Raw genomic sequence first — 25,169 nt, 5'->3', positions numbered from 1 at the left:
ACACAGTGGGGTGTTGTCTGTGGGCATGGTCGTCACTGCCGTACCCCGGCCTGCAGCTGGCCATAAACGATGTCTTCTCCGAGCTTGCTCTGTGAGCCAGCTTTCCCACCTGACCCAGTGTCACTCCCCAGGGAGCCAGGCATCCACCTTGCAAGGGGCCCCAGGGCCTGTACAAGGTTGGCAGGAGATGGAGAACCACCATCTGCAGCGGTGTCGCAGGCCCACCAGACTACTCCCCTTCGCTGTCATTGTCTCCTGGGCATCTGTGAACAAAGGTCCTGTCTCCCCAGACTCAGTGAGCATCGCCCCTAACACGACATCCGGACACCCACCCGCAGGGCTTGCTTTCCCCTCCGTGGCCTCATAGCCCGGCACATCCTGGACACTGGCGAGATTGCTGCAGCCAGAGACCTGGCCACGAGGCGCTGATGCCGGTTTGTGCTTACGAAATGTACAGGTCTTTTATGAAAATAAAGTTTCTGTTAAGAACCCGTCTGAACCGCGTGGTTCCGTCAGAAACGGCCTCTGTAGCCCAGCGCTTGCGGGCCAGAGCTGACGGCCGCTGTCACCACCTCAACGCAGCTCTGCGACCCGGGCGGCGCGCTCCGCTTACACCGGCCCTGCAGGCCCCGCCCCGGCCTCTAGGTCCCACTCCCCGCCCGCCCTCGGCTGTTATTGGCTGCTAACCCGGACGTCCTGTTCACCCGGCAAGCGGTGAGATCTCGGGGCTCATTGGTTCCTCCACCGTCAGTCACACGGCCCGCGGGCTCAGGAGGCGGGCTCAGCAGGCTCCTGGACATGGCGGAAGGCGGAGGCTGGCAGGTGATCGGTGGAGGTGCCGCGTCGGGCGGTGACTGGGTTCGGGAGGGGCGGACCGGCGGACGGTGACCGGGTTCGGGCCGCGCGGGGCGGGCACTGCGTCCCCGCTCACTCTCGGGTCCCCGCAGCCACCACGCCCGTGTGAGGCCTACCGAGCGGAGTGGGAGCTGTGCCGCAGCGCCGGGCACTTCCTGCACCATTACTACGTCCACGGGGAGAGGCCGGCCTGCGGGCAGTGGGGACGCGACCTGGCCAGCTGCCGCGAGTGGGAGGAGCGCCGCAGCGCCGAGGCCCAGGTGAGGCCCAGGTGATCTGCCTCGCCTGCAGAGAGTGGTTCTGCCGAACTCTGGAAGACGAGGACCAAGCCCAGCGGCGTCACCCAGCCGGGGGCACAAGAAGGCCTGACGCTGCAGGGAACAGGGGCCGGGCCGCAGGGGCTGCGGTGAGGATAGACCTGGCAGACTTTAAAAGAGGGGCTAGATCCTAGCCTCCACGCATGCTGGGACGCCTGCTTTGATTTACATCTTTAAAAGATCAGTGTGGCTGCCAGGGTGAGAGAATATAATGGTGGAGGCGTGGGAGACCAGTCAGGAGAGAGTTCTTGTCCATTCATTCAGCAGACACTGAACACTTTGGAAGGTCACAGCCCCTGTCCTGGCTCCTACATCCCAGTCTAGGATACAGGGGTGCCTTGGAGCCGGAGGGTGGGGGTAGGGGATGGAGTGAAGCTGTGAGTGGGCAGTGCTCATGGGGAGTTGGGGGTTTTCGGGGGAGGGAGCCAGCAGGACTAGTGTGTGTAAAAGAAAATGATGCCAAGTCTTGATAAGTGGAAAGTGGGAAAGATAGTTGTAGTTTCTATGGGAAGAATGCTGTATAATATTTTAAAGGTAGCTGTCATGTATCACTAAGAAAAATGGAAATGATTTTAGAGTAGAAAAGCAGGCAAGGAGCACAAAGAAATTCATTCTAAAAGGAAACCAAATGGTCTGGTATAGGATTGAAATGACAGTAAGTGGTTTCTGCCCAGTGGAATGTCCACAGGGGTTTGCAGAGTCAGGCACTTGGGCAGTGCTGATGGAATGTCAGGAGTTCTGATTATCTAAATGTCAAACACATACCTTTTAACCCCACAATTTTAACTCTGAAAGTTTATCCTAAGGAAGTAATTGGGTAACAAATTACAGGTTCAAAATGTGCATAGTGTCACTGTTTGTAATAGTGCAAAGACTGAAAGTGTCCTAAAGCCCAGTAATAGACATTTGACCAGATGATGTCTTCTCCATCATGGAGTATCACACAGCTCTTAAGAACAGGTAGTAATCCATCCCCATGTGCAGAGATACCCACAGTATGTCACTTAATGAGAAAAGCGAGATGTTCACTAGCCAGATTATTCCTTCCTTGGGAAACGTAATAGCTCTAAAATTTAGGCCTCAGATGGTATTGGGGAAGCTGTTGATTCACTGCAGAGATGGAGATCTAGGAGTCTTCCACATTGACTCTGTGTTTTTTATTTTTATTTTTTTAGGGCAGCACTGGCAGCATATGGAAGTTCCCAGACTAGGGGTCAAATTGCAGCTACAACTCCTGGCCTATGCCATGCAACTTGGGATCCAAGCCACGTCTGTGACCCACAGCACAGCTCATGGCAACGCCACATCCCTGACCCACTGTGCAAGGCCAGGGTAGAACCCCAATCCTCATGGATACTAGTTGGATTTGTTTCCGCCTCTCTACAACGGGAACTCCCCTCTGATTGTTTTTTAAATGAGATCAAAAACATCCCATATGAGACAGTAGGACTTGAACGAAAACAGGTGGAGGTGAAACTACACTTAAAGCAGCCAGCACAGCGCCTGCACCCAGTAGGCCCTGTCCTGGCTGTTATTGGTGGGAGTGGAACCTGTTGCCTGTGGGACTCCAGGCGTGTGTCCCTAGCATCACCCTTCCTCTAGCCACTCTTTCAGGCTGTCTTCTCCTGCTTAGCCCACAGCTGGTCCTAGCAGGTGAGTCTGGTAAGGTCAAGGGAAGGCATTGCACCCTGAGGCCCAGGAGGAAAGTTTTAAAATTTCCTTGAGAAGTTCCCGTTGTGGCACAGTGGAAACAAATCCGACTAGGAACCATGAGGTTGCGGGTTCAATCCCTGCCCTTGCTCAGTGGGTTAAGGATCCAGTGTTGCCATGAGCTATGGTGTAGTTGTGGTTGCGGCTCGGATCTGGCATTGCTGTGGCTCTGGCGTAGGCCAGTGGCTACAGCTCCGATTAGACCCCCTAGCCTGGGAACCTCTATATGCCGCGGGAGCAGCCCTAGAAAGGCAAAAAGACAAATAAATAAATAAATAATGTCCTCGAAGAGTTTCCTTCGTGGCTCAGTGGTTAACGAACCCAAGAAGGAACCATGGTGTTGCAGGTTCAATCCCTTGCCTTGCCGTGAGCAGTGGTGTAGGTTGCAGGTGTGGCTCAGATCTGACATTGCTGTGGCTGGGGCGCAGGCTAGCAGCTATAGCTCCAATTCAACCCTAAGCCTGGGGAACTTCCATATGCCACAGGAGCAGCCCCAAAAAGCAAAAAAAAAAAAAAAAAAAAAATCCTTGAAAATGGTTATCTGCACAGCAGGTTTTTGCGGTAGCTCAGGAGAAGAATGAGCATCTTGGATGTGTATGTGCCAGGTGCTCACCAAGGTTTCCTGGGCATTGTCACGTGTGTGGCTGGTGCGGAGAGTGGACATGTACAGGGAGCACGTGAGGCTGAGAGTGACTGTGACCACTCTCCTTTGCAGCGGTCCCTCTGTGAAAGTGAGCGGGCGAGAGTCCGGGCTGCGCAAAAGCACCCCGTAGTGTGGACCCCCAGGCGGAGTCCCCCCACAGACTGGCACCTCCCTCTGCCTCAGGACAAGGATGGGTGACACCCTCACAACTTTCTCCGCGGGACCGGCCTCAGCAGTCTGGTGGGTCCCTCCAGACACCAGAGCCCTGTCTCTAGCCTCACCCATCCTCATTTGTGTTCAGGGGGCCCGGCTTCTGCCCCCAGGAAGACAAGCACCACCACATCTCCCTTTGGGCAATGTGGCCAAGCCTGGGAACAGCAGCACAGGTGGTGGTTCTCCTGAGGTCTGGACTTCTCAGGCTGCTGGCCTGACCATGGTTTGGTAATGGCCACTCCCTCAGCTCCTTTGCAGTTGCGGGTAGGCTGGTATTGCCTCCTCAGATGATGAATAGGCCCCTTGGCCATGGACTTTGCTCCAGAACACACAGTCTTGTGTTAAAAGGATTCATGGACTCTTGGCTTAAGACACCCAAGCCCAAAACACATGGAATTTTAGTCTCCTTCCTTCTGAATTCCCCTGGTCATTTTTAGAGTATGGAATATATCAAAAGACATTTCACACGTGATTCCCAATAGCTGAAAATTAATCCACAGTTAAATTGTTGAAATGGTTAGATTTGGTACCTGACACTGTTGTGCTCTGGCAGTATTAGATTTTTGTATGCTTAGATGTTTTTTGTTGTTGTTGTTGTTGTCTTTTTGCCATTTCTTGGGCCGCTCCCACAGCATATGGAGGTTCCTAGGCTAGGGGTCTAATCGGAGCTGTAGCTGCCAGCCTCCGTCAGAGCCAGAGCAACGCGGGATCCGAGCCGCATCTGCGACCTACACCACAGCTCATGGCAACGCCGGATCGTTAACCCACTGAGCAAGGGCAGGGATCGAACCCACAACCTCATGGTTCCTAGTTGGATTCTTTAACCACTGCGCCATGACAGGAACTCCCTGCTTAGATGTTTTTAAATATGTATGTATTTGAACCAACAAGAGCTCTAGGGATTTTTTTGTTTTGTTTTCCTTTTATGGCCGCACATGAGGCATATGGAAGTTCCCAGGCTTTGGGTCGAATTGGAGCCACAGCTGCAGGCCTACACCACAGCCACACCTATACCACAGCCTTCAGCAAAGCTGAATCCTTAAACCAGTGAGTGAGACCAGGGATCGAACCCATATCCTCAGAGAGGCAGTGTCGACTTCTTAACTCACTGAGCCACAAAGGAATTCTGAGAGTTCTAGTTCCTCAGATGGTCTCTTCATTACTAATAAAATGATTTTCCTCTCTGGCTCCTTAGCAGGCCCCACTGTGTGCTGCTGCGGGCCAGGCCTGCTGCATCTTGGTGCCTCCCTCAGGACTGGACCATGGGGGTAGGTCAGACATGATGTAACTCGTTCCATGGGGCAAAATAATCCATCACTTCAGAAGGCCGTACATTAAAGAATAAAATTTCCCATTGTGTGTTTTCTCCTATGCACCCTGAGAATCCTCTGTGACTTGTGTGTGTACCTGTGAGTGGTGGGGTGTGGTGCACAGAGGACTCTGGAGCAGAGTTGAGTATAAAGACCAGGATCCCCCCATCCCAGGGGAGGTCCCCGATGTGTCTGAGGCAAATGTGTCTGAAGTTCATCCATGGTGGCTGTGGCTGCCTTTCTGGGCGAGAAGGAAGAGGGCAGGTTGCCAGAGCTCTGAGTCCTCTGAAACAGGCTGCAGAGCTCTTCTTGCAGTTGGCACCTTGCCTGGAACTGCAGCAGTTGGTTTCCTGGGGTGGTAGCCAGGGCAGTGGTCCTAAGGGCTGTTTGTGCTCCCACCACTGCTTATTTGGGGCCATGGTGCCTGCCGTGAGGGCTCTCCCTCTTCCAAGACTCAGTGAGGTCCACCCCTCACATCTGCACACTCGCTGGGCACGACTGGAGGCTCTGTACCACAGGCTTGAAACAGACAAGTGGCCTCTGAGTCCAGTTGAGTTCTGGGGGCAGATGTGAAAATTCACATGTCAGCTGTGAAGAAAACGGACAAAATGACAAGGAAGAGAGGCATCTTGCAAAACCTGGGACAATGCCCACAGTAATAAGTGTTTACGTTGTGACCATATTCGTCCTGTTGCTTATAGTTCATGTCACTGAGACAGGCTTCAGGAAACAGCACTCACCTGCTGCGGCGGCTCAGACTCCAAGAATCTCACAGGACACATGCTGCATCAGTGGGGATGGTTGTGAGGCCAGGGGTGGGGCGTGGGAGGAAGCGTCCTGTGGTGCCTGGACCTTGGGGGCGGGTTCCATGTGGCTGCACTGTGATGCAGCACACATGATTATACACAATGTCGGAGTCTGGACATGCTCTGGCTGCAGGGCCTGCCTGGGTGCTGACACCACAGGCTGTGTAAGATGTGATGCTGGGGAGGCAGGGAACCACATGGCACCTCCCTTCATGTTGATTTCCAACCTCCTGTCAATCCACGATTACTTCTAAATAAAAGGTTAAAATAAGATGGCTACCATGACACATTGAATTGACTACTATACAACTAAAGAATGAACCCCAGGAGCCCCCATCATGGTGCAGTGCAAACAAATCTGACTAGGAACCATGAGGTTTTGGGTTCGATCCCTGGCCTTGCTCGTGGGTTGGGGATCCGGTGTTGCCGTGAGCTGTGGTGTAGGTCACAGACGCAGGTTGGAATCTGGTGTTGCTGTGGCTATGGTGTAAGCTGGTGGCTACCTGGGAACCTCTATGTGCAGCAGGTGTGGCCCTAAACAGGCGAAAGGACCAAAAAAAAAAAAAAGGATGAACTTCAAGTTTACAAAGTACCTGAGAGTGTGGGACCCAGTGTCTGAAGCAGGAGGCTGAGGCTTCCAAGGCAGAGGAAGGGCTGCTGAGGTGGCAGGAAGGGGCACTGACTGAGTTGGGGTGGCCTGGACAGGCTGGCCTGCTGCTGAAGTGAACAGGTGAAGCCTCAGGGTTCAGCACAGGTCTCAGGACGGACTTAGAATCCTTGGCTACATCTTTATCGGGTAAAAGTGCTTACCTGATATAGCTTGTAAACCAAAGTGAACCATACCCTGGGAAAATGGACAATCTAGATTCTTAATCAAATGGAATGTTTCCCTGATTGGTCTGCACTAAGATGGCGATACACATCTCTAGAAGTGGCTCTGCGCACTCATGGACCCCACTGTCAGGCTGCACTGTGTCTACCCCACTCCTCAACTCAGTATGAGATTTGGAGACTGGGTGCTTATGGGGGGGGGACTAGGTTAAATGGGGTCACATGGGTGGGCACAAATCCATTATGACTGGTACTCTTGGACACAGACACACAGGGAGAAATTGGCATCTACATGCAAGGAGAGGGGCTTCCAAACTGAGAAACATTCTCCCATCTTCATGACTCCAAACTAATGGCAGGTGTTGCACCCTCCTTGACAACACGGCAAGCTTGGCTAGTGGTCTCTGACTCTCTCTACAGGACCCCACCCCTGGCTTAAAACCCAAAGCCTGCCTTGCCTTTCCTCCCTGTGCATAAGGCAATACAGATGCATGTCCTCCACTTCTGCTCCGGAGGTCACTTTGTGCCTCCTGCTGCTGGTGTCTGCCTCTTATCTTGGCCTTCCTCTCCCCAGTAGCAGGCAAGGGAGGGCAGCCTCCCTCAGCCCCGTGCATTCTCAGGTAAATTAACTTTGACTCCAACATACAACAAAGAAACAGCAGGTTGAACATATTTATTCATAGCCCACGTAACCCTGTCGCAAGCAGGCTCAGGCCCCAATGGCATGGGCTCTCAAGGACAGTCTATTTCTTGAACTCCACCTGTGTGTACACCTTGGTGATGTCCTGGTACCTGCCTTCCGGGGGCTGGTAGTCAGAGATCGGTGGTGTGTAATCTGGCCCTTGCCTTTCAAAGGGGAACAGGCTGGGGTCCCTCTTGGTGGCCTCCGCATGGAGTTCTGGGGATGAGAGCCTCAGCTCCTGCAGAGCTTCCTCCTGGGCCTCAAGCAGGGACCTGATGGCACTCCTCTCCATCTCATGCTCTCGCTGCTTGTACAATGACCACCGCTTCAGAAGCAGGGCTCTCCGCTCGCTCTCCTCAAAGGGCAGCTCCACAGGAGGCCGCTGTCTGCAAATACACGGAGCAGAAGGCATGACCCTGGGGTACCCACTTCTCCAACCAATAGCAGCAGACCCACTGCCTGGCACAGATGGAACTTGGGGACAAACAAAGGTATGGAACGTACAACATGGCAGCAGCACCAGCTGTGGGAACCAGTAACATTTGCTTTATATGGGGACAAGGAACGCATCACTCTAAGCAGACTGGAAGAAACTCCTCTGCCCCAGCCAAAGGCAGCTTTGGAGAAAAGTCAACAGAAGTTGTGAAAACAGACACCGAAACCACAGGGAGTCAAGAAACTATGTCAGCCCCAGAGACCCCAAAAAGCACTGTCATGTCCCGATTACCTGGCAAGGTGCTACTTATGCACAATACATGTTCCTTATACATGGTGTATGCTCCTGACAAGGCAGAAACCCCACATGACACATCCCAACTATGAACATTTGCACCCTAAAGCAAGAGGCTAAGGGTTTCCTAGCATCAGGAAAGAGTAAGGGCTGCAGACCCAGGGCCCAAGTCATCAATCACAACTAAACTCCTCTTGCAAGAGCAACAGTGCAAACTTGCTCAAGTACTATCAACAATCTCCCTGAGTTTCCCTTCCCACATTCAGCCATCCAGGAGCAGCACCAAGGAATGCTTTCTCAAGGCCCACAGACAACCCAGGAGATGAGGACTCAGACCAGGGCCAAGTCTGTCCCAGCCCCACCCCTTCCCACCACGGGTTTGAAGTGCAGACAGAAGTCCTTTGCTCTGAGGACTTCAAACATAGAGGGCCCCACCTCTCTTTATTCAAGAACTTGACTGGCGTGATAAAATCCTCAATGGGAATGAGCTCCTGGCTTGCCTTCTCCAGTCGTCTGATCCTCTTTTTCAAGCGGTCCTTTGCTGCTTGGTCTTTCTTAGGATCTACTTTCTTCTTCTTTCGAAGAGGTTCTGCTCTAAACGATAAAGCAAACATTAAACCTTTTTCTCTCTGGTCTCATGAACACATAAAGACATAGCCTGAGGTAAAGGGCCCCAAACCTGTACTGAGCTCTCTGCCAGGGAAGGAAGTGTGTGGCCTGACCTCCTAAGCGTGGCAGGGAGACAGCCTTCACCTGGGGTCCCTGTGAGAACTCTGTGGGTACAGCCAATCAGGAGGGGTGAGAAGGTATAAATTAAAGGGAAGTGCTTATCTTTAGCGCAGGATTTCCTGTGACTTGAGACAGCACAGCACTGAATAGTGAAAATACCAAACTGATGAATGAGAAACTCATTACTCACATTTTAATGAATTGGTGATTTATAAAAATGATTTGAGTAAGACTAAAGAGAGATAGTATAACTAAAGTGACCAGCAGGTTCCTATTTACTTGGGCTTTCTTAACAAATTTTCCCATCCTAGAGCACTTATGAGATTGATTTACTCCCAGGAACACAGCTCCTATGGTGACAATTTACTACTAAGAATAAATAAGTCCTCCAGCATCAAGACTGATTTTCATGAATCAAGTCTAGAAGGGACACAGAGTCCCAGGTGGAAAAACTCATCCTTGCACCTTCTCCCACCTCTCCAGGGAGTAAGAAAGGGAAGTGCTGGGCTCTTTAAAACACCCAACAGTCCCTTCAAAGCTAACTAACTTTTTAAGACTATTTTCACGTTTTTATTTTCTGAGTACAGATAACAGTATTCCATATAAAAAGACAGAAAGGTATCTGACCAAATTTTCTCTTAAATTTAAGTATAGCTAGCCTACAATGTTGTGTTTCTGGCGTACAGCAATGACTAGATTATACCCATACATTCTTCTCCAAATTATTCCGCATTACGTTTATCACGGGACACTGACAGCTACAGTATAGAGTCCACCTACTCTGAACTGAGAAACGTTGGGTCCCCGAGGCCGGCCCCAAATCGGGTTACCTCATGGGCACGAGACCCCAAAAGGAGAATAGCGAGCCTCGCTCGTGCGCGTCTCTGGTCTGCGTCGGCCACGCTCCCACAAGCCTGGAAGAGACGGAGGGGGCGTAAGCGCCTGATTCTCGAAGCGCTGGGGGAGACTGCAGACCTGCGACCCCGGCTCCGCCAGTCCACACTCACCGGCTCGCCGGGCGCAGAGTGCGTGAGGCCGCCCCCAGCGCGGCGGCCGCCATGACTCCCGGTCCACACCGGCCGCTTCCGGGCGCGCGCCCCGGGCCGCGGTGCTCCGGTCTCTGGTCCGGCCGCCTGGCCCTCCCGCGCTCCCCTGTTCCGGCCGCCGCGCCTTGCCCCGCCCCCGACGTGGCTCCGCCCCGCGCCCGGCGCCTCGCACCTCGCTCGGCTTAGGGTTCTTCTTGCCACCTACGCAGCCACCGGCCGCTCGGCCTGCGCCACGCGAGGGCCGATACCCATAGTGGGGCCGGCGTGGCCGGAGGGGACCGAGTGTCCTCGTCTGTGAGGCGGCCTGGCCGCCCAGTAAGCGCGTCCGAGCCGGAGCAGCCGGGCCGCGCCCGGCGCGGCACGTGGCCGGCGCTCGCGAGCGCCCAATGAACGCGCGCTGGGAGCGGCGGAAGCCAGTTAATTAGTCGGCTCGGCGTCGGCGGGCGGGGCGGCGAGGCCGTCAGCGCCGCCGCCGCGCCCCGCCCAGCTCCGCCGGCCCGAGTGCACCCCAAGCCCCGCTTCCCGTCGGCTAGCACTTAGCTCGCGGCCGCACGGGGCGGACCTGAAGCGGAGCCGTCTGCCCGCTCAGCCCAGCGGGCCGAGGAGCCGGGCTCCCCGTGCGCGCGGAGAGCGGTTTCCCGCCGGGGCGGTTTGGCAGGTGCGCGCCGTGACTTCCGGCGTTGCCCGGGAGCCGCCGGAGGAGGAGCGGCGCGGGGGATGCGGCTGTGGCGGCGGCGGCGGCGGCCGAGCGCGGGGGTCGGCTGTGGCGGCGGCGGCGGGGGGCGCAGGCCGGCGATGGCGCGGCGGCGCTGAGGGCGCAGGACGGGCGGCAGCCGGAGGGCGAGCGGCGCGGGCGGCGGCGGCTCCATGGCCCGGGCGCGCTGAGGGACGCGGCTCTCGCTTCAGCCCGGCGGCGGCGGCGGCGGCGGCCGAACAATGAAGCTCCTGAAGCCGACCTGGGTCAACCATAATGGTGAGTGCGTGTGGGGGTCGCGGGGGGCCGGACCGGAGACCGGCCAGGGTCTGGAGCCGGGTGGGTGCCGTGCGCAGGTCCTGCCCGGCGTGCTCCATGCCGGGCGCCCGGTGCCCGGGCCGCGGGACTGGCGGGCGCGGACTTTGCCCTGGCGCGGGGATTCCGGGTACCGGGCACGTGCTCCGCCCGGCCGCGGCCACGTCGACTCTCGCCCCAGCCCTTTCGCTGAGCCCTCGGTCGCCGACGCGTGGTCCGGCCAGGGGTCACGGCCCGGTTCCGGGAGTTGGCAGGGATGTGCCAGGATGGTCCAGTGTGTGAATCCGCCTTGGCCTTTTGGTGGCAGGGTGTAGACCTGGAATGGGTACGTCCCTGCCATACCAGCTGGGCTAGATCTGGTGACAGTGCTTCCAGGTGGGAAACTGTGTCTTCAGGCTGTTTCTGGAGCCAAGCAACCACGTTCCCGCTAGCTGTCTGGGGCCTCCAGGGCACAGAGGGCCTTCCTTAGCTCTGTGGCAGTGTCTCCGAAGCACACCTTGGGGGAGCATGCAGTTTCCCTGGTTGAGAAGGGATTCTGGTATAGAGAAGCACGTGGTCGCCAGCAGTTTTGTTTGAGTTTTGCCTTGTCCGTGCACCTGCTACAGGAGTTGGTCTTTGAGGGGAGAGAGCCCCATCTCTCTCCTGACAGCGCTGAAGCCCAGGGAATACTGTTCCAGGGAGGGCCTTTTTGACTGCTCTTATGCAAAGGGTCACCCAGATTTTGTCCTCGTTTCTGCTTCGCTGTATGACTAGAGGGAGCTCCGGTTTTCTTTTCTACCAAGTAGAGTAGATGCTTTTACCTTCCTTAAACTCCTAGGTTTTTGGTTTTGAACTTGATCTGAGGATGCTTCCTACTGCTGCAGCTGAACTGAACTGAATGTCTGTGTCCTTTCCATCAGGCGTGCTTTCCCTTGCCATCTTCTTGTAGGTCATCTGTGTCGTTTTTCAGGGTCCAGGTGAGGTCATCTTTCCATTTTGGTAACATTCCATCTGAGTCACTCTGCTAGATGGACCCTGTCCCTGTGGGTGTACATTCCATATGCCCTCAGGGTGGAGACTGCCTGGTTCCCCTCTTTTCCTCTCCACATTTCCTCTCCACACTCGGCAATGTTTTCCACACAGAGGGTCTGTGGTAAATGTTGGCTGATACAGGTAAGAGAGCTGAGGTGACCATAACTTACTAAGACATCTAGGTTTACTGTACATGAAAGCAAAAGCTGTGAACTCTGGTTTCGTTTCTCCTGTGTTGCTCTCCAAGAGTGTTTCCTGATGTGTGGTGTGAGATTTTTCTTTGGAGAACTGGGTGAGTGTTCAGTAATTATAGATTGTGGTGCTGGTGAATCAAGAGAGGAAAAAGTTTTATGATCTAGTTTGCTGTGCAAGTCTGAAGGAATTTTTATTTTGACATGCTTTGCCTAGATTGACTTGTTTGTGTAGTGTATCCTTCTCTAGTCTGCCTTTTGCTATGTAACTTCTAATTTCATGATAAGCTCCTTTGTAGGACACATGTTTTATGCTGTAAGCATAAGCAGGTCAAGATGCTTGTGCGATTACTTAGGTACAAATGAGTGAGAGTGTGCAGCCAGGCCAGCAAGCAAGCATCCTGACGGCAGAGTGAGCAGAGGAGTGGACCTGGGGCTCTTGTTGCCATGGCCTAGCCACAGTCCTAGGGTAGAACTCAGGATACCTGCCCTGCCTTCTTCATAAGCAATTGTGAGGCCACAAAGTGCTTCCCACACTCTAAAGTGCCTTAGAAATATGAGAGATGATAGTACAGAAACTGAGACAAACCTGTTCTTTGTCAAATTTCCTTTCTCTTAAAATCTTCTGAAATCAACCCCTGTCTCACTGAGTGTTCAGGAGGACTGTTGGGGAGAATAACCACTTTCCAGAAGGACATGATGATGGTCTGGATTACTATTGAGTAGTCCTTTAAAGTCTTGTGACTAGTGGAAACTGCCGGGGTGGGGGTGCTGCTCAGCCAGAAGCCCAAGTGCTGTGTAGTGGCTGGTATAATCTCACTTCTTTGGGTTAGAAAGCAAAAAAAAGACCATCGTACTTTGGAGAGCTGGCTTCCTGACTCTGCATTCATGTCTCCTCACTCATTACGCAGCTCGAAGATACTTTCTGGTGTCTAATAAGAGTCAAGAGAGGGAAGGAGCAGAGAGCCCTGCACTTTCCCCCTGGCGGCAGGATCCATTCAGGCAGAGTGGCGAGGGCAGGATGAAAGCAGAGGGAAAACAATCTGTTGGGCGCAAGTGCGCCCTTGGTCTTCATTTTTCTGACTGATGATAATGGTAAGACTTTTCCTCTAAGGTAGAGTTTCTAATTCTCAGCACTTGTTGACATTTTGGGTTACAGAACTGTGGAGACCAGCCTGTGTGTTATAGGACATTAGCAGCATCCCTGGCCTCAGACATCCAGTGTCCTCTGTTGGCCAGGTCACCCCCAGCAGAGAATCACTTTTTTTTTTTTTTTTTTTTGTCTTTTTTTTTTTATTGTTGTTGTTGTTGTTGCTATTTCTTGGGCCGCTCCCGCGGCATATGGAGGTTCCCAGGCTAGGGGTTGAATCGGAGCTGTAGCCACTGGCCTACACCAGAGCCACAGCAACGTGGGATCTGAGCTGCGTCTGCAACCTACACCACAGCTCGCGGCAACGCTGGATCCTTAACCCACCGAGCAAGGGCAGGGACCGAACCCGCAACCTCACGGTTCCTAGTCGGATTCGTCAACCACTGCGCCACGACGGGAACTCCAGAATCACTTTTTGAAGTGATCAGTAAGTTCACAGATGTTAAAGTCACATCACAGTAAGGAGCGTTGAACACGGATTCAGACACCATCGTGTATTGACTGTAGATTCTTGTGACTGTGATTCCACTTCTGGGCCTTGGTGAAGTTGAATAAGCATATAGACTCATGCTCATCATTCAATCCTGTCCGCAAACGTAAAGACTATGTTAAACTAGAGTTCCTGTTGTGGCTCAGTGGTTAACGAATCCGACTAGGAACCATGAGGTTGCAGGTTCGATCCCTGGCCTCGCTCAATGGGTTAAGGATCTGGCATTGCCGTGAGCTGTGGTGTAGGTCGCAGACATGGCTCGGATCCCAAGTTGCTGTGGCTCTGACATAGGCCAGTGGCCACAGCTCCAATTAAACCCCTAGCCTGGGAACCTCCATATGCCATGGGTGCGGCCCTAGAAAAGGCAAAAAGACCAAAAAAAAAAAAAAAAAAAAAAGGACTATCTTAAACTGAGGTGTATGATAAGAACTGTGGACATATATGCTAGACACTGTTCACACACACACACGCATGGGCCTTGCTCTGTGTTCTCGGATATAATATTCCTTACATATATTATTTTAGGCTTGCCCAAAATAAAGTTTATTTTTAAGTTAGGTTATAACCACATATTGGTCAGAAAGTGAAAGCAGTTGGGTTATTAGTTGTAGGAAAATGTAGCATTTATGTTGAAAAGATTTCATTGAGAGCCCTGCTTCTTCCCATCCCTGGGCCTCTGTTTCTGAGAGTTTGTCTGGAATTCTCATGGTATTCATGAGTAGCTCATTGGTGAAACCCATTCTCACCAGAGGGACCAGGAGTGAAGGACACGTGTCCTCCTTTGCCCTCTTGATCACACTGAGGGCAGTGTTGTGGAAAGTTATTTGGCAAGTTTTAAATAATGGGATAATATGTCAGTGAATCACATTTCTTTATGGTGTGTTTTTTCCTGTCCTGCCTATGATTCGATTCTTTTCCCCACCCTGTCTCATTCCACAAAAGGTTTAAAATCTCCTCCTGAGACATGGACCACATCTGGGTGAACATAAACCAGCTTGAAAGGGAAACACAGGGAGGGATGACACAGTAGTGAGGTTGGCCTGGGTGTGGAAAGACCTACACAGCTGCTGAGACAGAGGCCAGGAGGGATCCCAGCAGTGACATTCTGTGATGGCCATGGTCATTCAGATAAACTGCAGTTGCTCTAGATTAGGGATTCTCAAATGGGCCAGTGTCTGGAGACATTTTTGGTTTTCAGAGCTGGAGTGGGTGGTGCTCTTGTATCCAGTGGGTGGAGGACAGGACTGCCCACAAGATGCTGCAGGGTCCAGGTCATTCCCCCACAGCAAAGAATCCCCTGCCCCAAAGTCAGCAGTGCCAAGGTTGAGAAAGTGCTCTAGGTAAGAGTATCTATTGTTAGTTCCCTTTTTGTGTATTTGTGTCAACCATCAAACCAGATTGTAAGCCTCTTGAAGAGAAGAATTTTGCCTTTTATATTTTGGAGTCAGGTAGCCATCCTGTTCTCAAGTCTCTGTGCTCTGCTGCTCCCCAAATGTGTGTTCCAGAAGGTTCTTTACGCCTCTTGTCCTGCTCTGTTAAGTGAAGCCACTGACACCTGCCTCACCTGCTCCCTGCTCACCTGTGAAGGCTCAGGAAATGCAAGCCCTCTTCACAGTCTCTCACTGACTTAGCACTGAGGGCAGTAGTTTGGTTTTTTTAAAAAGTAATCAGAATACTTCTGGAGAGGATTCAGAAGACTAGGTGGGATTTTGCCTTGGATACTACTCTTGTAGAATTTTCAGTGATGTGTGCCCCAGACATTGAACCCTTCTGGAGAGAAGTTCTGTGGGGTCAGAAGTAAATAAGGCTCTCCTTGTGTGGGAGAAGCTTGCGCCATGTGGGAGAAGGGAAGAGACCACATTCTAGGGTGCAGGGTAGCTGGAAGCCCCAGGGAAGAGGGCCTGAGCTGTGTCTGGACCACAGGAGGACTGTGAGGGAAACCTCAGGAGCAGAGGCCCCAGGAGGGCTGGGGGCACTTAGGGATGGACAGTGCATGTGATGAGAGTTGGTGCTGGAGTCAGGGCCCTGACACCTGCCTGGAAGCTTGGACTTTCTTCTAGGAATTGTGAGAGGGGAGCATTGATATGTCTGAGGGGGCTGGACATTGCCCAATGGTCAAGCTCAGAGGCAGTTCCCTGGGTCTTGGTAGAGAGGTAATGATGGAGACAGGAGGTTGGTGGAGGTGAAGACAGGGGAGAGGCACATAACTGTAGATCTGAGACTTAAAGTTTCCTCCTTCCTTCCTTTCTTCCTTCCCTCTCTTTCTTTCTTTGCCTTTTCAGGGCCACACCAGTGGCATATGGAAGTTCCCAGGCTAGGGGTCGAATCAGAGCTACAGCTGCTGGCCTACACCACAGCCACAGCAACACCACATCCAAGCCTCATCTGTGACATACACCACAGCTCAAGACAACACCAGATCCTTAACCCACTGAGTGAGGCCAGGGATCCAACCTGTGTCCTCATGGATACTGGTTGGGTTTGTTAGCCCTGAGCCATGGCAGGAACTCCAAGAGTTAGTTTCTTTCGTATGCAGAAGAAAGAGCGGAGATGAGCGCTCAGAAATGAGGTTTTCTTAAATGTTAATTTTTTTTCTTTTTTGACTACATCCAAGACATATGGAGGTTTCCAGGCCAGAGATTGAATTTGAGCTGCAGTTGCAACCTACACCACAGCTGTGACAACATCAGAGTCTTAACCTGCTGTGCCACAGTAGGAACTGTTCTTAAATATTTCTTTTTTTTTTTTTTTCCGCTTTTCAGGGCCGCACCCATAACATATGGAGGTTCCCAGGCTAGGGGTCCAATTGGAGCTACAGCTGCCGGCCTACGCCACATCCACAGCAACACCGGATCTGAGCCATAGGTCACGACGTTGATCCTTAACTCACTAAGTCCAGGGATCAAACCCACAACCTCATGGTTCCTAGTTGGATTTGTTTTTGCTGCACCACGATGGGAACTCCTTAAATGTTTCTTTTAATCTAAGAAGTAGTTAAAAAGATGTTTTCATCTTTTGCATCAAGCTGTGTTTACACAGTTGGGAGTGACCTCTAGGCAGTGCCTAGCCTTAGCCCGAGGGGACCTGCTGCCATTGCACCCATCTGGGTTCCTTTCTCCCCTGACCCCTCCTTTTCCACAAGGGTTACTAGGCTATCCGGTTTATCTGGGGTGTTTGCTTGTGAACTGCACAGGTGTCCAGCGTGTGAAATAAACCCCGGGGATCAGAAATGGATGCAAACACAGGTGAGCAGCAACACCTTGGGATGTGAACATCTGCACTGCTAACTAGCAGAGAGGGAGTGTCTCACCCCCTTCTTCCTTTCTATCAGAACCCCAGGTTTTTTCCACATGTCTGCCCCCTTCTGCAGACCAGTTGCAGGGCCAAGGCTTAATAACTCTAAGCTGGATTGTGGATGGAGCGGAGACTTGTTGGGGAACGGCTGTGTGGTGCCCTTCCAGCCAGTAGGCCTTGTGTTGGGGGAATGTCTTCTGGGGCTCATGGGGAATCAGTTAAGAAGAGATACTTGAGAGGCTAGCCCATCTCTCTTCTCTTGGATTCACTGCGTCTGTGTATGGTAGCCAGCGTGTGACCATGAGCATGACAGGAGGGGACAGTTGAAGGACATGGCTCCTTAAGCTGCTAATTAATGACTCTTGAAACTGACCCTCGTCAGAACTCGTCATATGAGTTAGTAGGTTACCCTTGAAGTCCTCTGTGACATGCAGCAGAAAGAAAACATCCCCAACAGTGCATTGTGCAGATAGAAACTGAGGCTGAGGTTAGGTGGCCCCAGGATTGCAGTTGATGTGAAGGGTACGAGTTGGGAGGCACATCCAGACTGACCAGAACCCAAGCTCATTGTTTCTAGTTGCCAAATGGTGGCCCCCTTGCTGAGGGTGGCCACCTCTGTCCTGGAGAGCTTGGGTTCCTTTTCATCTGTAGAAAGAGCTTTCAGAAACCACTGCTACAGGAGTTCCTATCATGGCGCAGTGGAAACAAATCCAACTAGTATCCATGAGGATGCAGGTTCAATCCCTGGCCTTGCTTAGTGGATCAGGGATCTGGTGTTGCCATGAGCTGTGGTGTAGGTCATAGACGAGGCTTGGATACTGTGTGGCTGTAGTGTAGGCTGGCAGGTGTAGCTCCAGTTCGACCCCTAGCCTGTGAACTTCCATACTCCGCTGATACAGCCTAAAAAGTGAGGGGCGGGGAGGAAGGGAGGAAGCACTGCTCCATCTGGGCACCAGGAGTGCTCTCGTGCTTGGGTATTGTTATCCCATGGCTGCTTCTAGCCATTCAGAGAGCCATAGGGCTTCTAACCTGGCAGGTTTCTCTTCGATGTGCTTGGTGAGCCTTCTCTGGCGTTTACTTTTTGAGAATTCTCTGGTCATGACATATCAGCAGAATGGTTTCTGGGAGGGGTAGGGCAGGCCTATGGCCAATCCTGGACTCTGAATCTTCCTTGTTTGATTGCTCAAGCCAGCTAGGTCACGTGCCCTCTTACACCCATCACCATTGCCTGCTGACTGCATCGGGGGTGGGGGAAGTAGATGCCTGGGTAAGATTGGGGCTCCACTCGAGACCACCCCTCTGAAAGGCATGTACTTGGGGTGTCGACTACAAGGCGGCCAGCAGACAGGCAGCCCACAGTATCTGCTGCCCTTGGCTGGTAGCGTTAATTTGCTTCATAAAACTTTCTGTTCATCTTGGCTAGCTCTTCTAGTAGACCAGACCTTGTGGTAGAATCCACTGGGGAATCCACTGGGGATTCCAGTGACAAGGGGACACATTTTGCTCTAGTCTTTACCCTAGGAGCACATTTATACAATTGTGTCTTAAAGCTTTCTGTTGTAGGAGGGTGAGTAGATGACACAGAACAGATAGAAATGGTTTAGAACACCCCTGGCAAAGCGTAAGCCCAGTTAGGTCAAAACTTGCCTCTTTTAAAAGCAATACCTGTCTTCATTCATAACCAGCCCAGGACAGGGAAACTACCCTGTCCAGAGCCACTGCGGTGAAGAACAGACAGAAAAGGCAGTGTCACTTGAGGGCCGGGAATGGATCTGCACTGGAGCAGACTCCTGGTCTCTCTGCATCCTCCAATGGGCCCTGCGCAGAGAGGCACCCAGTCCATTTGTCCCATCAACACACATGCCTGTGAACTGTGTGGGGCTAAGTGCTATGGACCAGGCCATGTGCTGGGCTCTGCTCAGGAGCAGCCCGAGTCACATTGACCAGTGAGGAGAAGTATAGGAGGGGAGCTCCCTAGGGAGACAGGCGGCAGGGACCATAAACAGAGCAGTAGCTAAGGGAGTGTGGAAGAAACAGCAGGCAGAGATGAGCCCTGGGGTCAGGGTTGGGGTCAGGGTCGGAAGGGTTTTAAATAGGGTTTTTTGGGCAAGCCTGAGCGAAAAGGTAACCTGTGAACTGAGACCTTGTCTCAGGCAGCAGACCATGAGCAGGAGTACTGAAGAGGTCCTGGAACCCAGCTCTAGGCACCTGACGGGGAAAGAGGTTGACTGTAGCGCAGTCTGTTATTTTTCTTTTTCCTTTTTTTAAATTGACTTGTAACATTGATTAGTTTCAGGTGTACAACATAATGATTCAGTGTTTGTATATATTGCAAGATGATCACCACAGTAATTTTGGTTAACATCTGTCACCTCATATAGTTACAGAATTATTTTTTCTTGACAAGAACATTTAAGATTTACTCTCTAGCAACTTTCAAATATGCAATAATACAGTATTATTAACTATAGTGTTATTTCTGGGAGTTGCCGTCCATGGCTCAGTGGTTAACAAATGTCACTAGCATCCATGAGGACGGAGGTTCGATCCCTGGTCTTCATCATGAGTTAGGGATCCAGTGTTGCTGTGAGCCGTGGTATAGCTGCAGACGCAGCTGGGATTCTGCGTTGCTGTGGCTTTGGTGTAGGCCAGCAGCAACAGCTCCAATTCAGTCCCTAGGCTGGGAACCTCCCTGTGCTGCTGGTGCGGCCCTTAAAAAAACAAACAAACAAACTAGTGTTACTTCCTTAACTTTGGTTGTTGTTAAATTAACAGATTTTTCGCCTCTATGGAAGTGCTGTCCTTAATTGGTCTTGGTTTCCTAATGGAACTAGATAGGAGGAGTGACTATTTATAGAAATTCATCTTGCAGATAACTTTTAAGGAGTATCTCTGTCCTATAAAATTAGGGGAAAAGTATATAAAGAGACACTAAAACTTCCTTGTTAAGGTGTTGGCAAATGCTGCAGAAGTGGCTCAGGTCTGCGAATGACATACCTGCCACTTTTTCCCCTCTAGTTCATGGCAAAAACAAAACAAAACAAAAAAACCCAAAACGGTTGCATGAGTGTTACAACTTCCTTCCTGTGCTGCGTTCTGGCTTTCTCAGGCACCTGACCCCTGTGAAGTGTCCTTGTGTGGTGCCAACTTAGGAAGACAGAAGTTTTTGTGGTTGAACTCAGTAGAGGTAACAGCAGCAGATGGCCCTGGGGGCCGCCAAGGCTGTGCTTCCACCTGCAGGTGGGTGCTGATGTGAGCTCTCACCTCGGGAGGTGAGGGGCCTGCCTTCCCAAGATCGGGGTCTTCAAATTTGGGGCCTCAGCCTCCGGCTTCCTCCGGCCATTAACAACAGCATGTGTTTATTGAGTGCCTACTAGGTGTTAAGCCACTGGGCCCTGGGGATGACTCCACAACTAAAACAGACAAGAAGTACTAAGTTCTTGGATTTTACGTCTGTTGGGTAGAGCGGCCAGACATACAATGATGGAAAGTAAATAGTGTATAAGAAATTGCTTAGGGAAAAATAGCTCAGTGTTGGCAGAATGGTGGTGCCACACTGGGCGGTTAGGGGAGGCGGGCCTCCTCGGTGGGAGGGTGCCTGTTCAGTCTAGGAGCGGAGAGGAGGGGGATGCTGGACCACCCATTGAGTTAGGGGACCCAGAGATGAGGCCAGAGAAGTCGCCAGGAGTGTGGCTGTCCTGCAGGGCCTGTTGGCTTCTCCTGTCTGAGGCATGGCCTTGACTGAGATGGCAGGTTTGGGCAGGAAGACCAGGAGTTGCTTGTGGCAAGGTGAAGGGTGAGACACTTGGCAGGCAGCCAGATAGAGGAGTTTCCCACCATTAGGTAGAATGCTCTGGTGCAGGGCCTCTGGAGGGTTTGTTGGTCATAGGGTGCATACCCTGCACAAGGAAAGAACCAACTTTATGAGGAGAGCCCACTGGTATTTGGATATTTATCTTTCTTACCTTTCATTATGCATACTCATACTTAGAGTTTTTAGAAAACAGACTTGATGCATATGTATATTTATTCTTTATTGAGATGCTTGTAGATTCCCACCCAGCTGAGGTCATCTGAGCACTTTGCTTAGTTTCTCCAGGGGTAACATTTTGTAAAACTGCAATATAATGCCACCTCAACATTGACAGATTCCACCTATCTTGTATAGATCTTCCCCTTTATTATTTGTAGTACTTATCTGTGTGGGGGTAGCTGTTTAGTTCTACACAATTTTTCGCCTGTGCATGTTCGGGTATCCACCAGTCAAGACTGTTTCCAGTACCTTTTACAGCCACACCCAGCTCCCTCCCACACCCTTCCAGCTTATATACTATTGGTTTTATTTGGTTTGGTTTTTGGTTAAAGTTGTGACAAAATAAATATAACACAAAATTTACCATCTTGACCATCTTTTAAGGGTATAGTTCAGTAGTGTTGTGCCACCATCTCTATAACTTTTCATCTTGCAGAACTTTAAAACTCTGCCCCCCAGTCCACAGCAGCCGTCATTCTACTTTCTGTCTACATGAATGTGACTATTCTAGAGACTTCATATAAGTGAAATCTTATAGCATTTGTGCTTTTGTGACTGGCTTGTGTAAATCAGAGTAATGTCTTCACAGTTCATCCATGTTGTAGCTTATGTCAGAATTTCTTTCCTTTTCATTGCTGAATAATGTTTCATTGTATGGATGCACCATATTTACTTATCCATTCTTCCATTGATGGACCCTGGGGTTGCCTCCACCTCTTGCTATTATGAATAGTGCTGCTGCAAATGTGGGTCTACAAATAACTCTTCGGGACCCTACTTTCAGTTCTTTTGTATACTTGGAAGTGGAATTGCTGGATCACAGGTAATTCCTTTTTTTTTCCTTAATTTTAATTTTATTGGAGTATAGTTGACTCACAATGCTGTATTAGTTTCAGGTGTCCAGCAAAGTGGTATTAGTTTCAGGTGTCCAGCAAAGTGGATTGGTATATCTTATCTCCATTCTTTTTCCCATATAGTTTATTACAAACTTGTGCTCTGCTATACCCAGGTAATTATATTTTTAATGTTTTTTTCTTTTTTCTTTTTTTTTTTTTGTTAAAGTATAGTTGATTTAGTGTCATGCCTATTTTTAATGTTTTGAGGAGCCTCCGTATTGTTTTCCACAGCAGCTGCACCATTTTACATTCCCATCAGTTGTGTATTGTTCCAGTTTCACCACATCCCTACCACCACCACTTGTTACTTTTTCTTTTTTACTTTACTTCTCTTCTCTTTTCTTTTTATTTATTTATTTACTTTTTGTGTTTTTCTTAGGGCCTGCACTGGTGGCACATGGAGGTTCCCAGGCTAGGAGTTCAATCAGCTGTAGCCGCTGGCCTATGCCACAGCCCCAGCAACTCAGGATCCTAGCCTCGTCTGTGACCTATGGCACAGCTCACAGCAACACCAGATCCTTAACCCACTGAGCAAGGCCAGGGATCAAACCTACATCTTCAGGGATGCCAGTCCGGTTTGTTAACCACTGAGCCACAACAGGAACTCCTTCTTTTCTTTTTTTTAAATGGTAGCTATCCTTTGGAGAAAGTCTAGTCAAGGTCTTTGCCCATTTTTGAATCAGGTTTTTGGTTTTTTGTCATTGAGTTTTAGGAGTTCTCCATATATTATCAGAAATGTGACTTCCCAGTATTTTCCCGCATTCTGTGGGTTGCCTTTTTATTCTGTTGATAGTCTCCTTTGATGGGCGAAAGTTTCCATGAAGTCCAGTTTGTCTGTTTTTTTTTCTCTTACTGTCTGTCCCTTTCTGTCACATCTAAAAAAATCATTGCCAAATGCAGTGTTGTGAAGCTTTCTTTTTATGTTTTCTTCTGAGAATTTTTAGAGCATTAGGTTCAACATTTGGGTCTTTGAGCCATTCTGAGGTAATTTTTGTATATGTTAGGTAAGATTCCAGCCTCATTCTTCTTGATATTGTTTTCCTCCATCTATTAGTTGAAGAAAATGTCCTTTACCTCGTTGAATGGTCTTGGCAGTCTTGTGGAAAATCATGTAGCCACATATGCAAAGGTTTATTTCAGGGCTCTTTATTCTGTTCCATTGGTCTGTATATTATCATGCCAATAACACACTTTTGATTACTGTGACTTTGTAGTAAGTTTTGAAATCAGCAAGTGTAAGACCTCCCACTTTGTCTTTTTTCAAAATTCCATTTGGCTGTTTGGAGTCCCTTGAGATTCCATATGAATTTTAGGATGGGTTTTTCAGTCTTTGCAAAAAAAAAAATGTCATTGCAGTTTTGGTAGAGAATGCATTAAGTCTGTAGAGCTTTGCATGTAGTTGACACCTTAACAGTGGTAAGTCTTTATGTCCATGAACATGGGCTGTCTTTCCATTTATTTGTGTCTCTGCTAGTTCTCAGGGCAGCCGTTTTCTAATTTTCAGTGCACAAGTCTTTGGCTTCCTTGGTTAAGTTTATTTCTAAGCTTTTTTTTTTTTCCTTTTTGATTCTATTTTAGATGACTTTTTTCTCTTTGTTTCTTTTGGATTTTCATTGTTAATGTATAGAAATGCAACAAATGTTTGTTGATTTTGTGTCCTTCAGCTCTACTAAATTCCTTTATTTTGTGGAATCTTCAGGGTTTTCCACATATAAGATCATGTCTTTTGTATCCACCTTATATTTAAATATTGTTTTGTAACTTTTTTTCCACTTAGTAAATGTTTCAGACAATCCGGTGTTTCATTTTGAATTACAAATGTACCAGACTTTTTTAGATCTGAAGTATTATTGGGCTGTGTGAGAACAGCATGGAGAGTGAAGGCCTCGCCTTTTCCAGGTTCTGCTCCAGCAGAGCCCAGACTGGAGGCCCCCGGATTACCAACGGTGGCCGTCTGTTTTGTGCCCTACTGGTATCCCTTCTCCTGCTCGCCTGCTCCTCTCAGAATCTCCCTGACTCCAGGAAGAACCAGTGTCTGTAGCTTACTCTTTTTTTTTTTTTCCTTTTTGTCTTTTTAGGGCTGCACCCATGGCTTATGGAGTTTCCCATACTAGGGGTCTAATCAGAGCTGTAGCTGCCAGCCTATGCCAGAGCCACAGCAACTTGGGATCCAAGCTGTGTCTGCGACCTACACCACAGGTCATGGCAACCAGATCCTTAACCCACTGAGCGAGACCAGGGATTGAACCTGCCTCCTCGTGGACGCTAGTCAGGTTTGTTAACCACTGGGCCATGACAGGAACTCTTATTTTTCATTCTGTCCAAATGAGAATGGGATCATTGGAGCAGAATGGGAGAGCAGTGCTGGTGTGGGCTAAGCATGCTGGGGGCCATCCTGCAGAGGCTGCAAGGTTGCTGGTGGCTCTAGGGAGCAGAGTGTGCTGATCTGGCTTTCAGCTCTGTCTCTGTGGAGAGGGAGTCGGGAGCTCATCTTGGTCATTGTACAGGGCCTCAGGAAAGTTCTCCAACTAGTCCAGCCCCATGCCCTTTCCCTCAGCTCCACCCCCAGAAGCCCTTGGGAGGAGCAGGGCAGGGTGCCACCGCAATCCTTGGAATCGAGAGGCCCAGTTCTGTGGGGTGGGCAGCCAGCTCTATACTGGTGGCCTCCTGTAGGTCCACTTCCTTGTGACGTCTGCTCTAGAAATGCAGCACCACTTACGCCAGTCACACCTGTCCCAGGCACACCCCAGTCTCAGAAACACTGGCCCGTGAGGCATATGCATCTTAGAAGTGTCGTGAGAGGGTGTGGTGGAAAGGACCTGGGCTGTGTAGTCGGTCCCTGTGAAGCAGGGCCCCCACCCCCACCTCTGTGCTCTGAGGGAGTCAGGCTGGCCTGTGACTTGTAGGCATGTGATTCTGATGTGCTCCTGGAGGGGATGTAAACTCCGTTGCACAGACCTCAGAACTTAAAAAGCACTCTGCTCACAGGTGAATTCTTCTTGCTGATGGCCACTCATGACTGATGCTGGATCAGTCAGAACCTTTTTGGTTAAAATGATGAGTGCCCAGCTCAGGTCAGCACAGGCAGAAAAGTGAAGAAATTGGCATCTTGGGTATAGCAAACTGCCCCTAAACTTGTTGGCTTAAAACAGCATTTTTATTACTTGTGTGTGATTTTGCCCTTGGCAGGGCTCAGTGGGGCCAGCTCATCTCGGCTCCTCAC

At 50.5% G+C, this 25,169-nt stretch overlaps 3 protein-coding genes across 8 annotated transcripts in view; 2 read left to right on the top strand and 1 right to left on the bottom strand.

Annotated features, from left to right (window-relative positions):
- Positions 724-6,125, top strand: C14H22orf39 (chromosome 14 C22orf39 homolog). Its single transcript, XM_001929616.6, has 3 exons — positions 724-822; positions 948-1,115; positions 3,598-6,125. Exons 1-3 carry the CDS (start codon positions 799-801, stop codon positions 3,721-3,723), a joined length of 318 nt encoding a protein of 105 aa, XP_001929651.1. The 5' UTR covers positions 724-798; the 3' UTR covers positions 3,724-6,125.
- Positions 7,340-10,209, bottom strand: MRPL40 (mitochondrial ribosomal protein L40). 2 transcript variants are annotated; one of them, NM_001243560.1, is made up of 4 exons: positions 10,045-10,209; positions 9,657-9,740; positions 8,533-8,691; positions 7,340-7,753 (listed from the first exon to the last, which is right to left on the bottom strand). In NM_001243560.1, exons 2-4 carry the CDS (start codon positions 9,659-9,661, stop codon positions 7,429-7,431), a joined length of 489 nt encoding a protein of 162 aa, NP_001230489.1. In that variant the 5' UTR covers positions 9,662-9,740; positions 10,045-10,209; the 3' UTR covers positions 7,340-7,428. The 2 variants fall into 2 exon arrangements, with proteins under 2 accessions (NP_001230489.1, NP_001230488.1); NM_001243559.1 differs by lacking the exon at positions 10,045-10,209 and adding an exon at positions 9,834-9,973.
- The window catches only part of LOC100152722 (protein HIRA), a 73,293-nt gene continuing 58,823 nt past the window's right edge, over positions 10,700-25,169 (top strand). For 4 of the 5 annotated variants that reach the window (XM_021074293.1, XM_005654115.3, XM_005654116.3 and 1 more), the window contains exon 1: positions 10,700-10,845. In XM_021074293.1, coding sequence (XP_020929952.1) covers positions 10,809-10,845 — 37 coding nt within the window. In that variant the 5' untranslated portion in view covers positions 10,700-10,808. The remainder of the gene's footprint in view (positions 10,846-25,169) is intronic. The other variant, XM_021074295.1, reaches the window with a different exon arrangement.

The sequence above is a fragment of the Sus scrofa genome, chromosome 14, assembly GCF_000003025.6.
Source record: "Sus scrofa isolate TJ Tabasco breed Duroc chromosome 14, Sscrofa11.1, whole genome shotgun sequence".
NCBI classification, from domain to species: Eukaryota; Metazoa; Chordata; class Mammalia; order Artiodactyla; family Suidae; genus Sus; species Sus scrofa.
The sequence above is the reverse complement of the archived record's forward strand: the minus strand, read 5'-3'. Positions and strand labels throughout refer to the sequence as shown.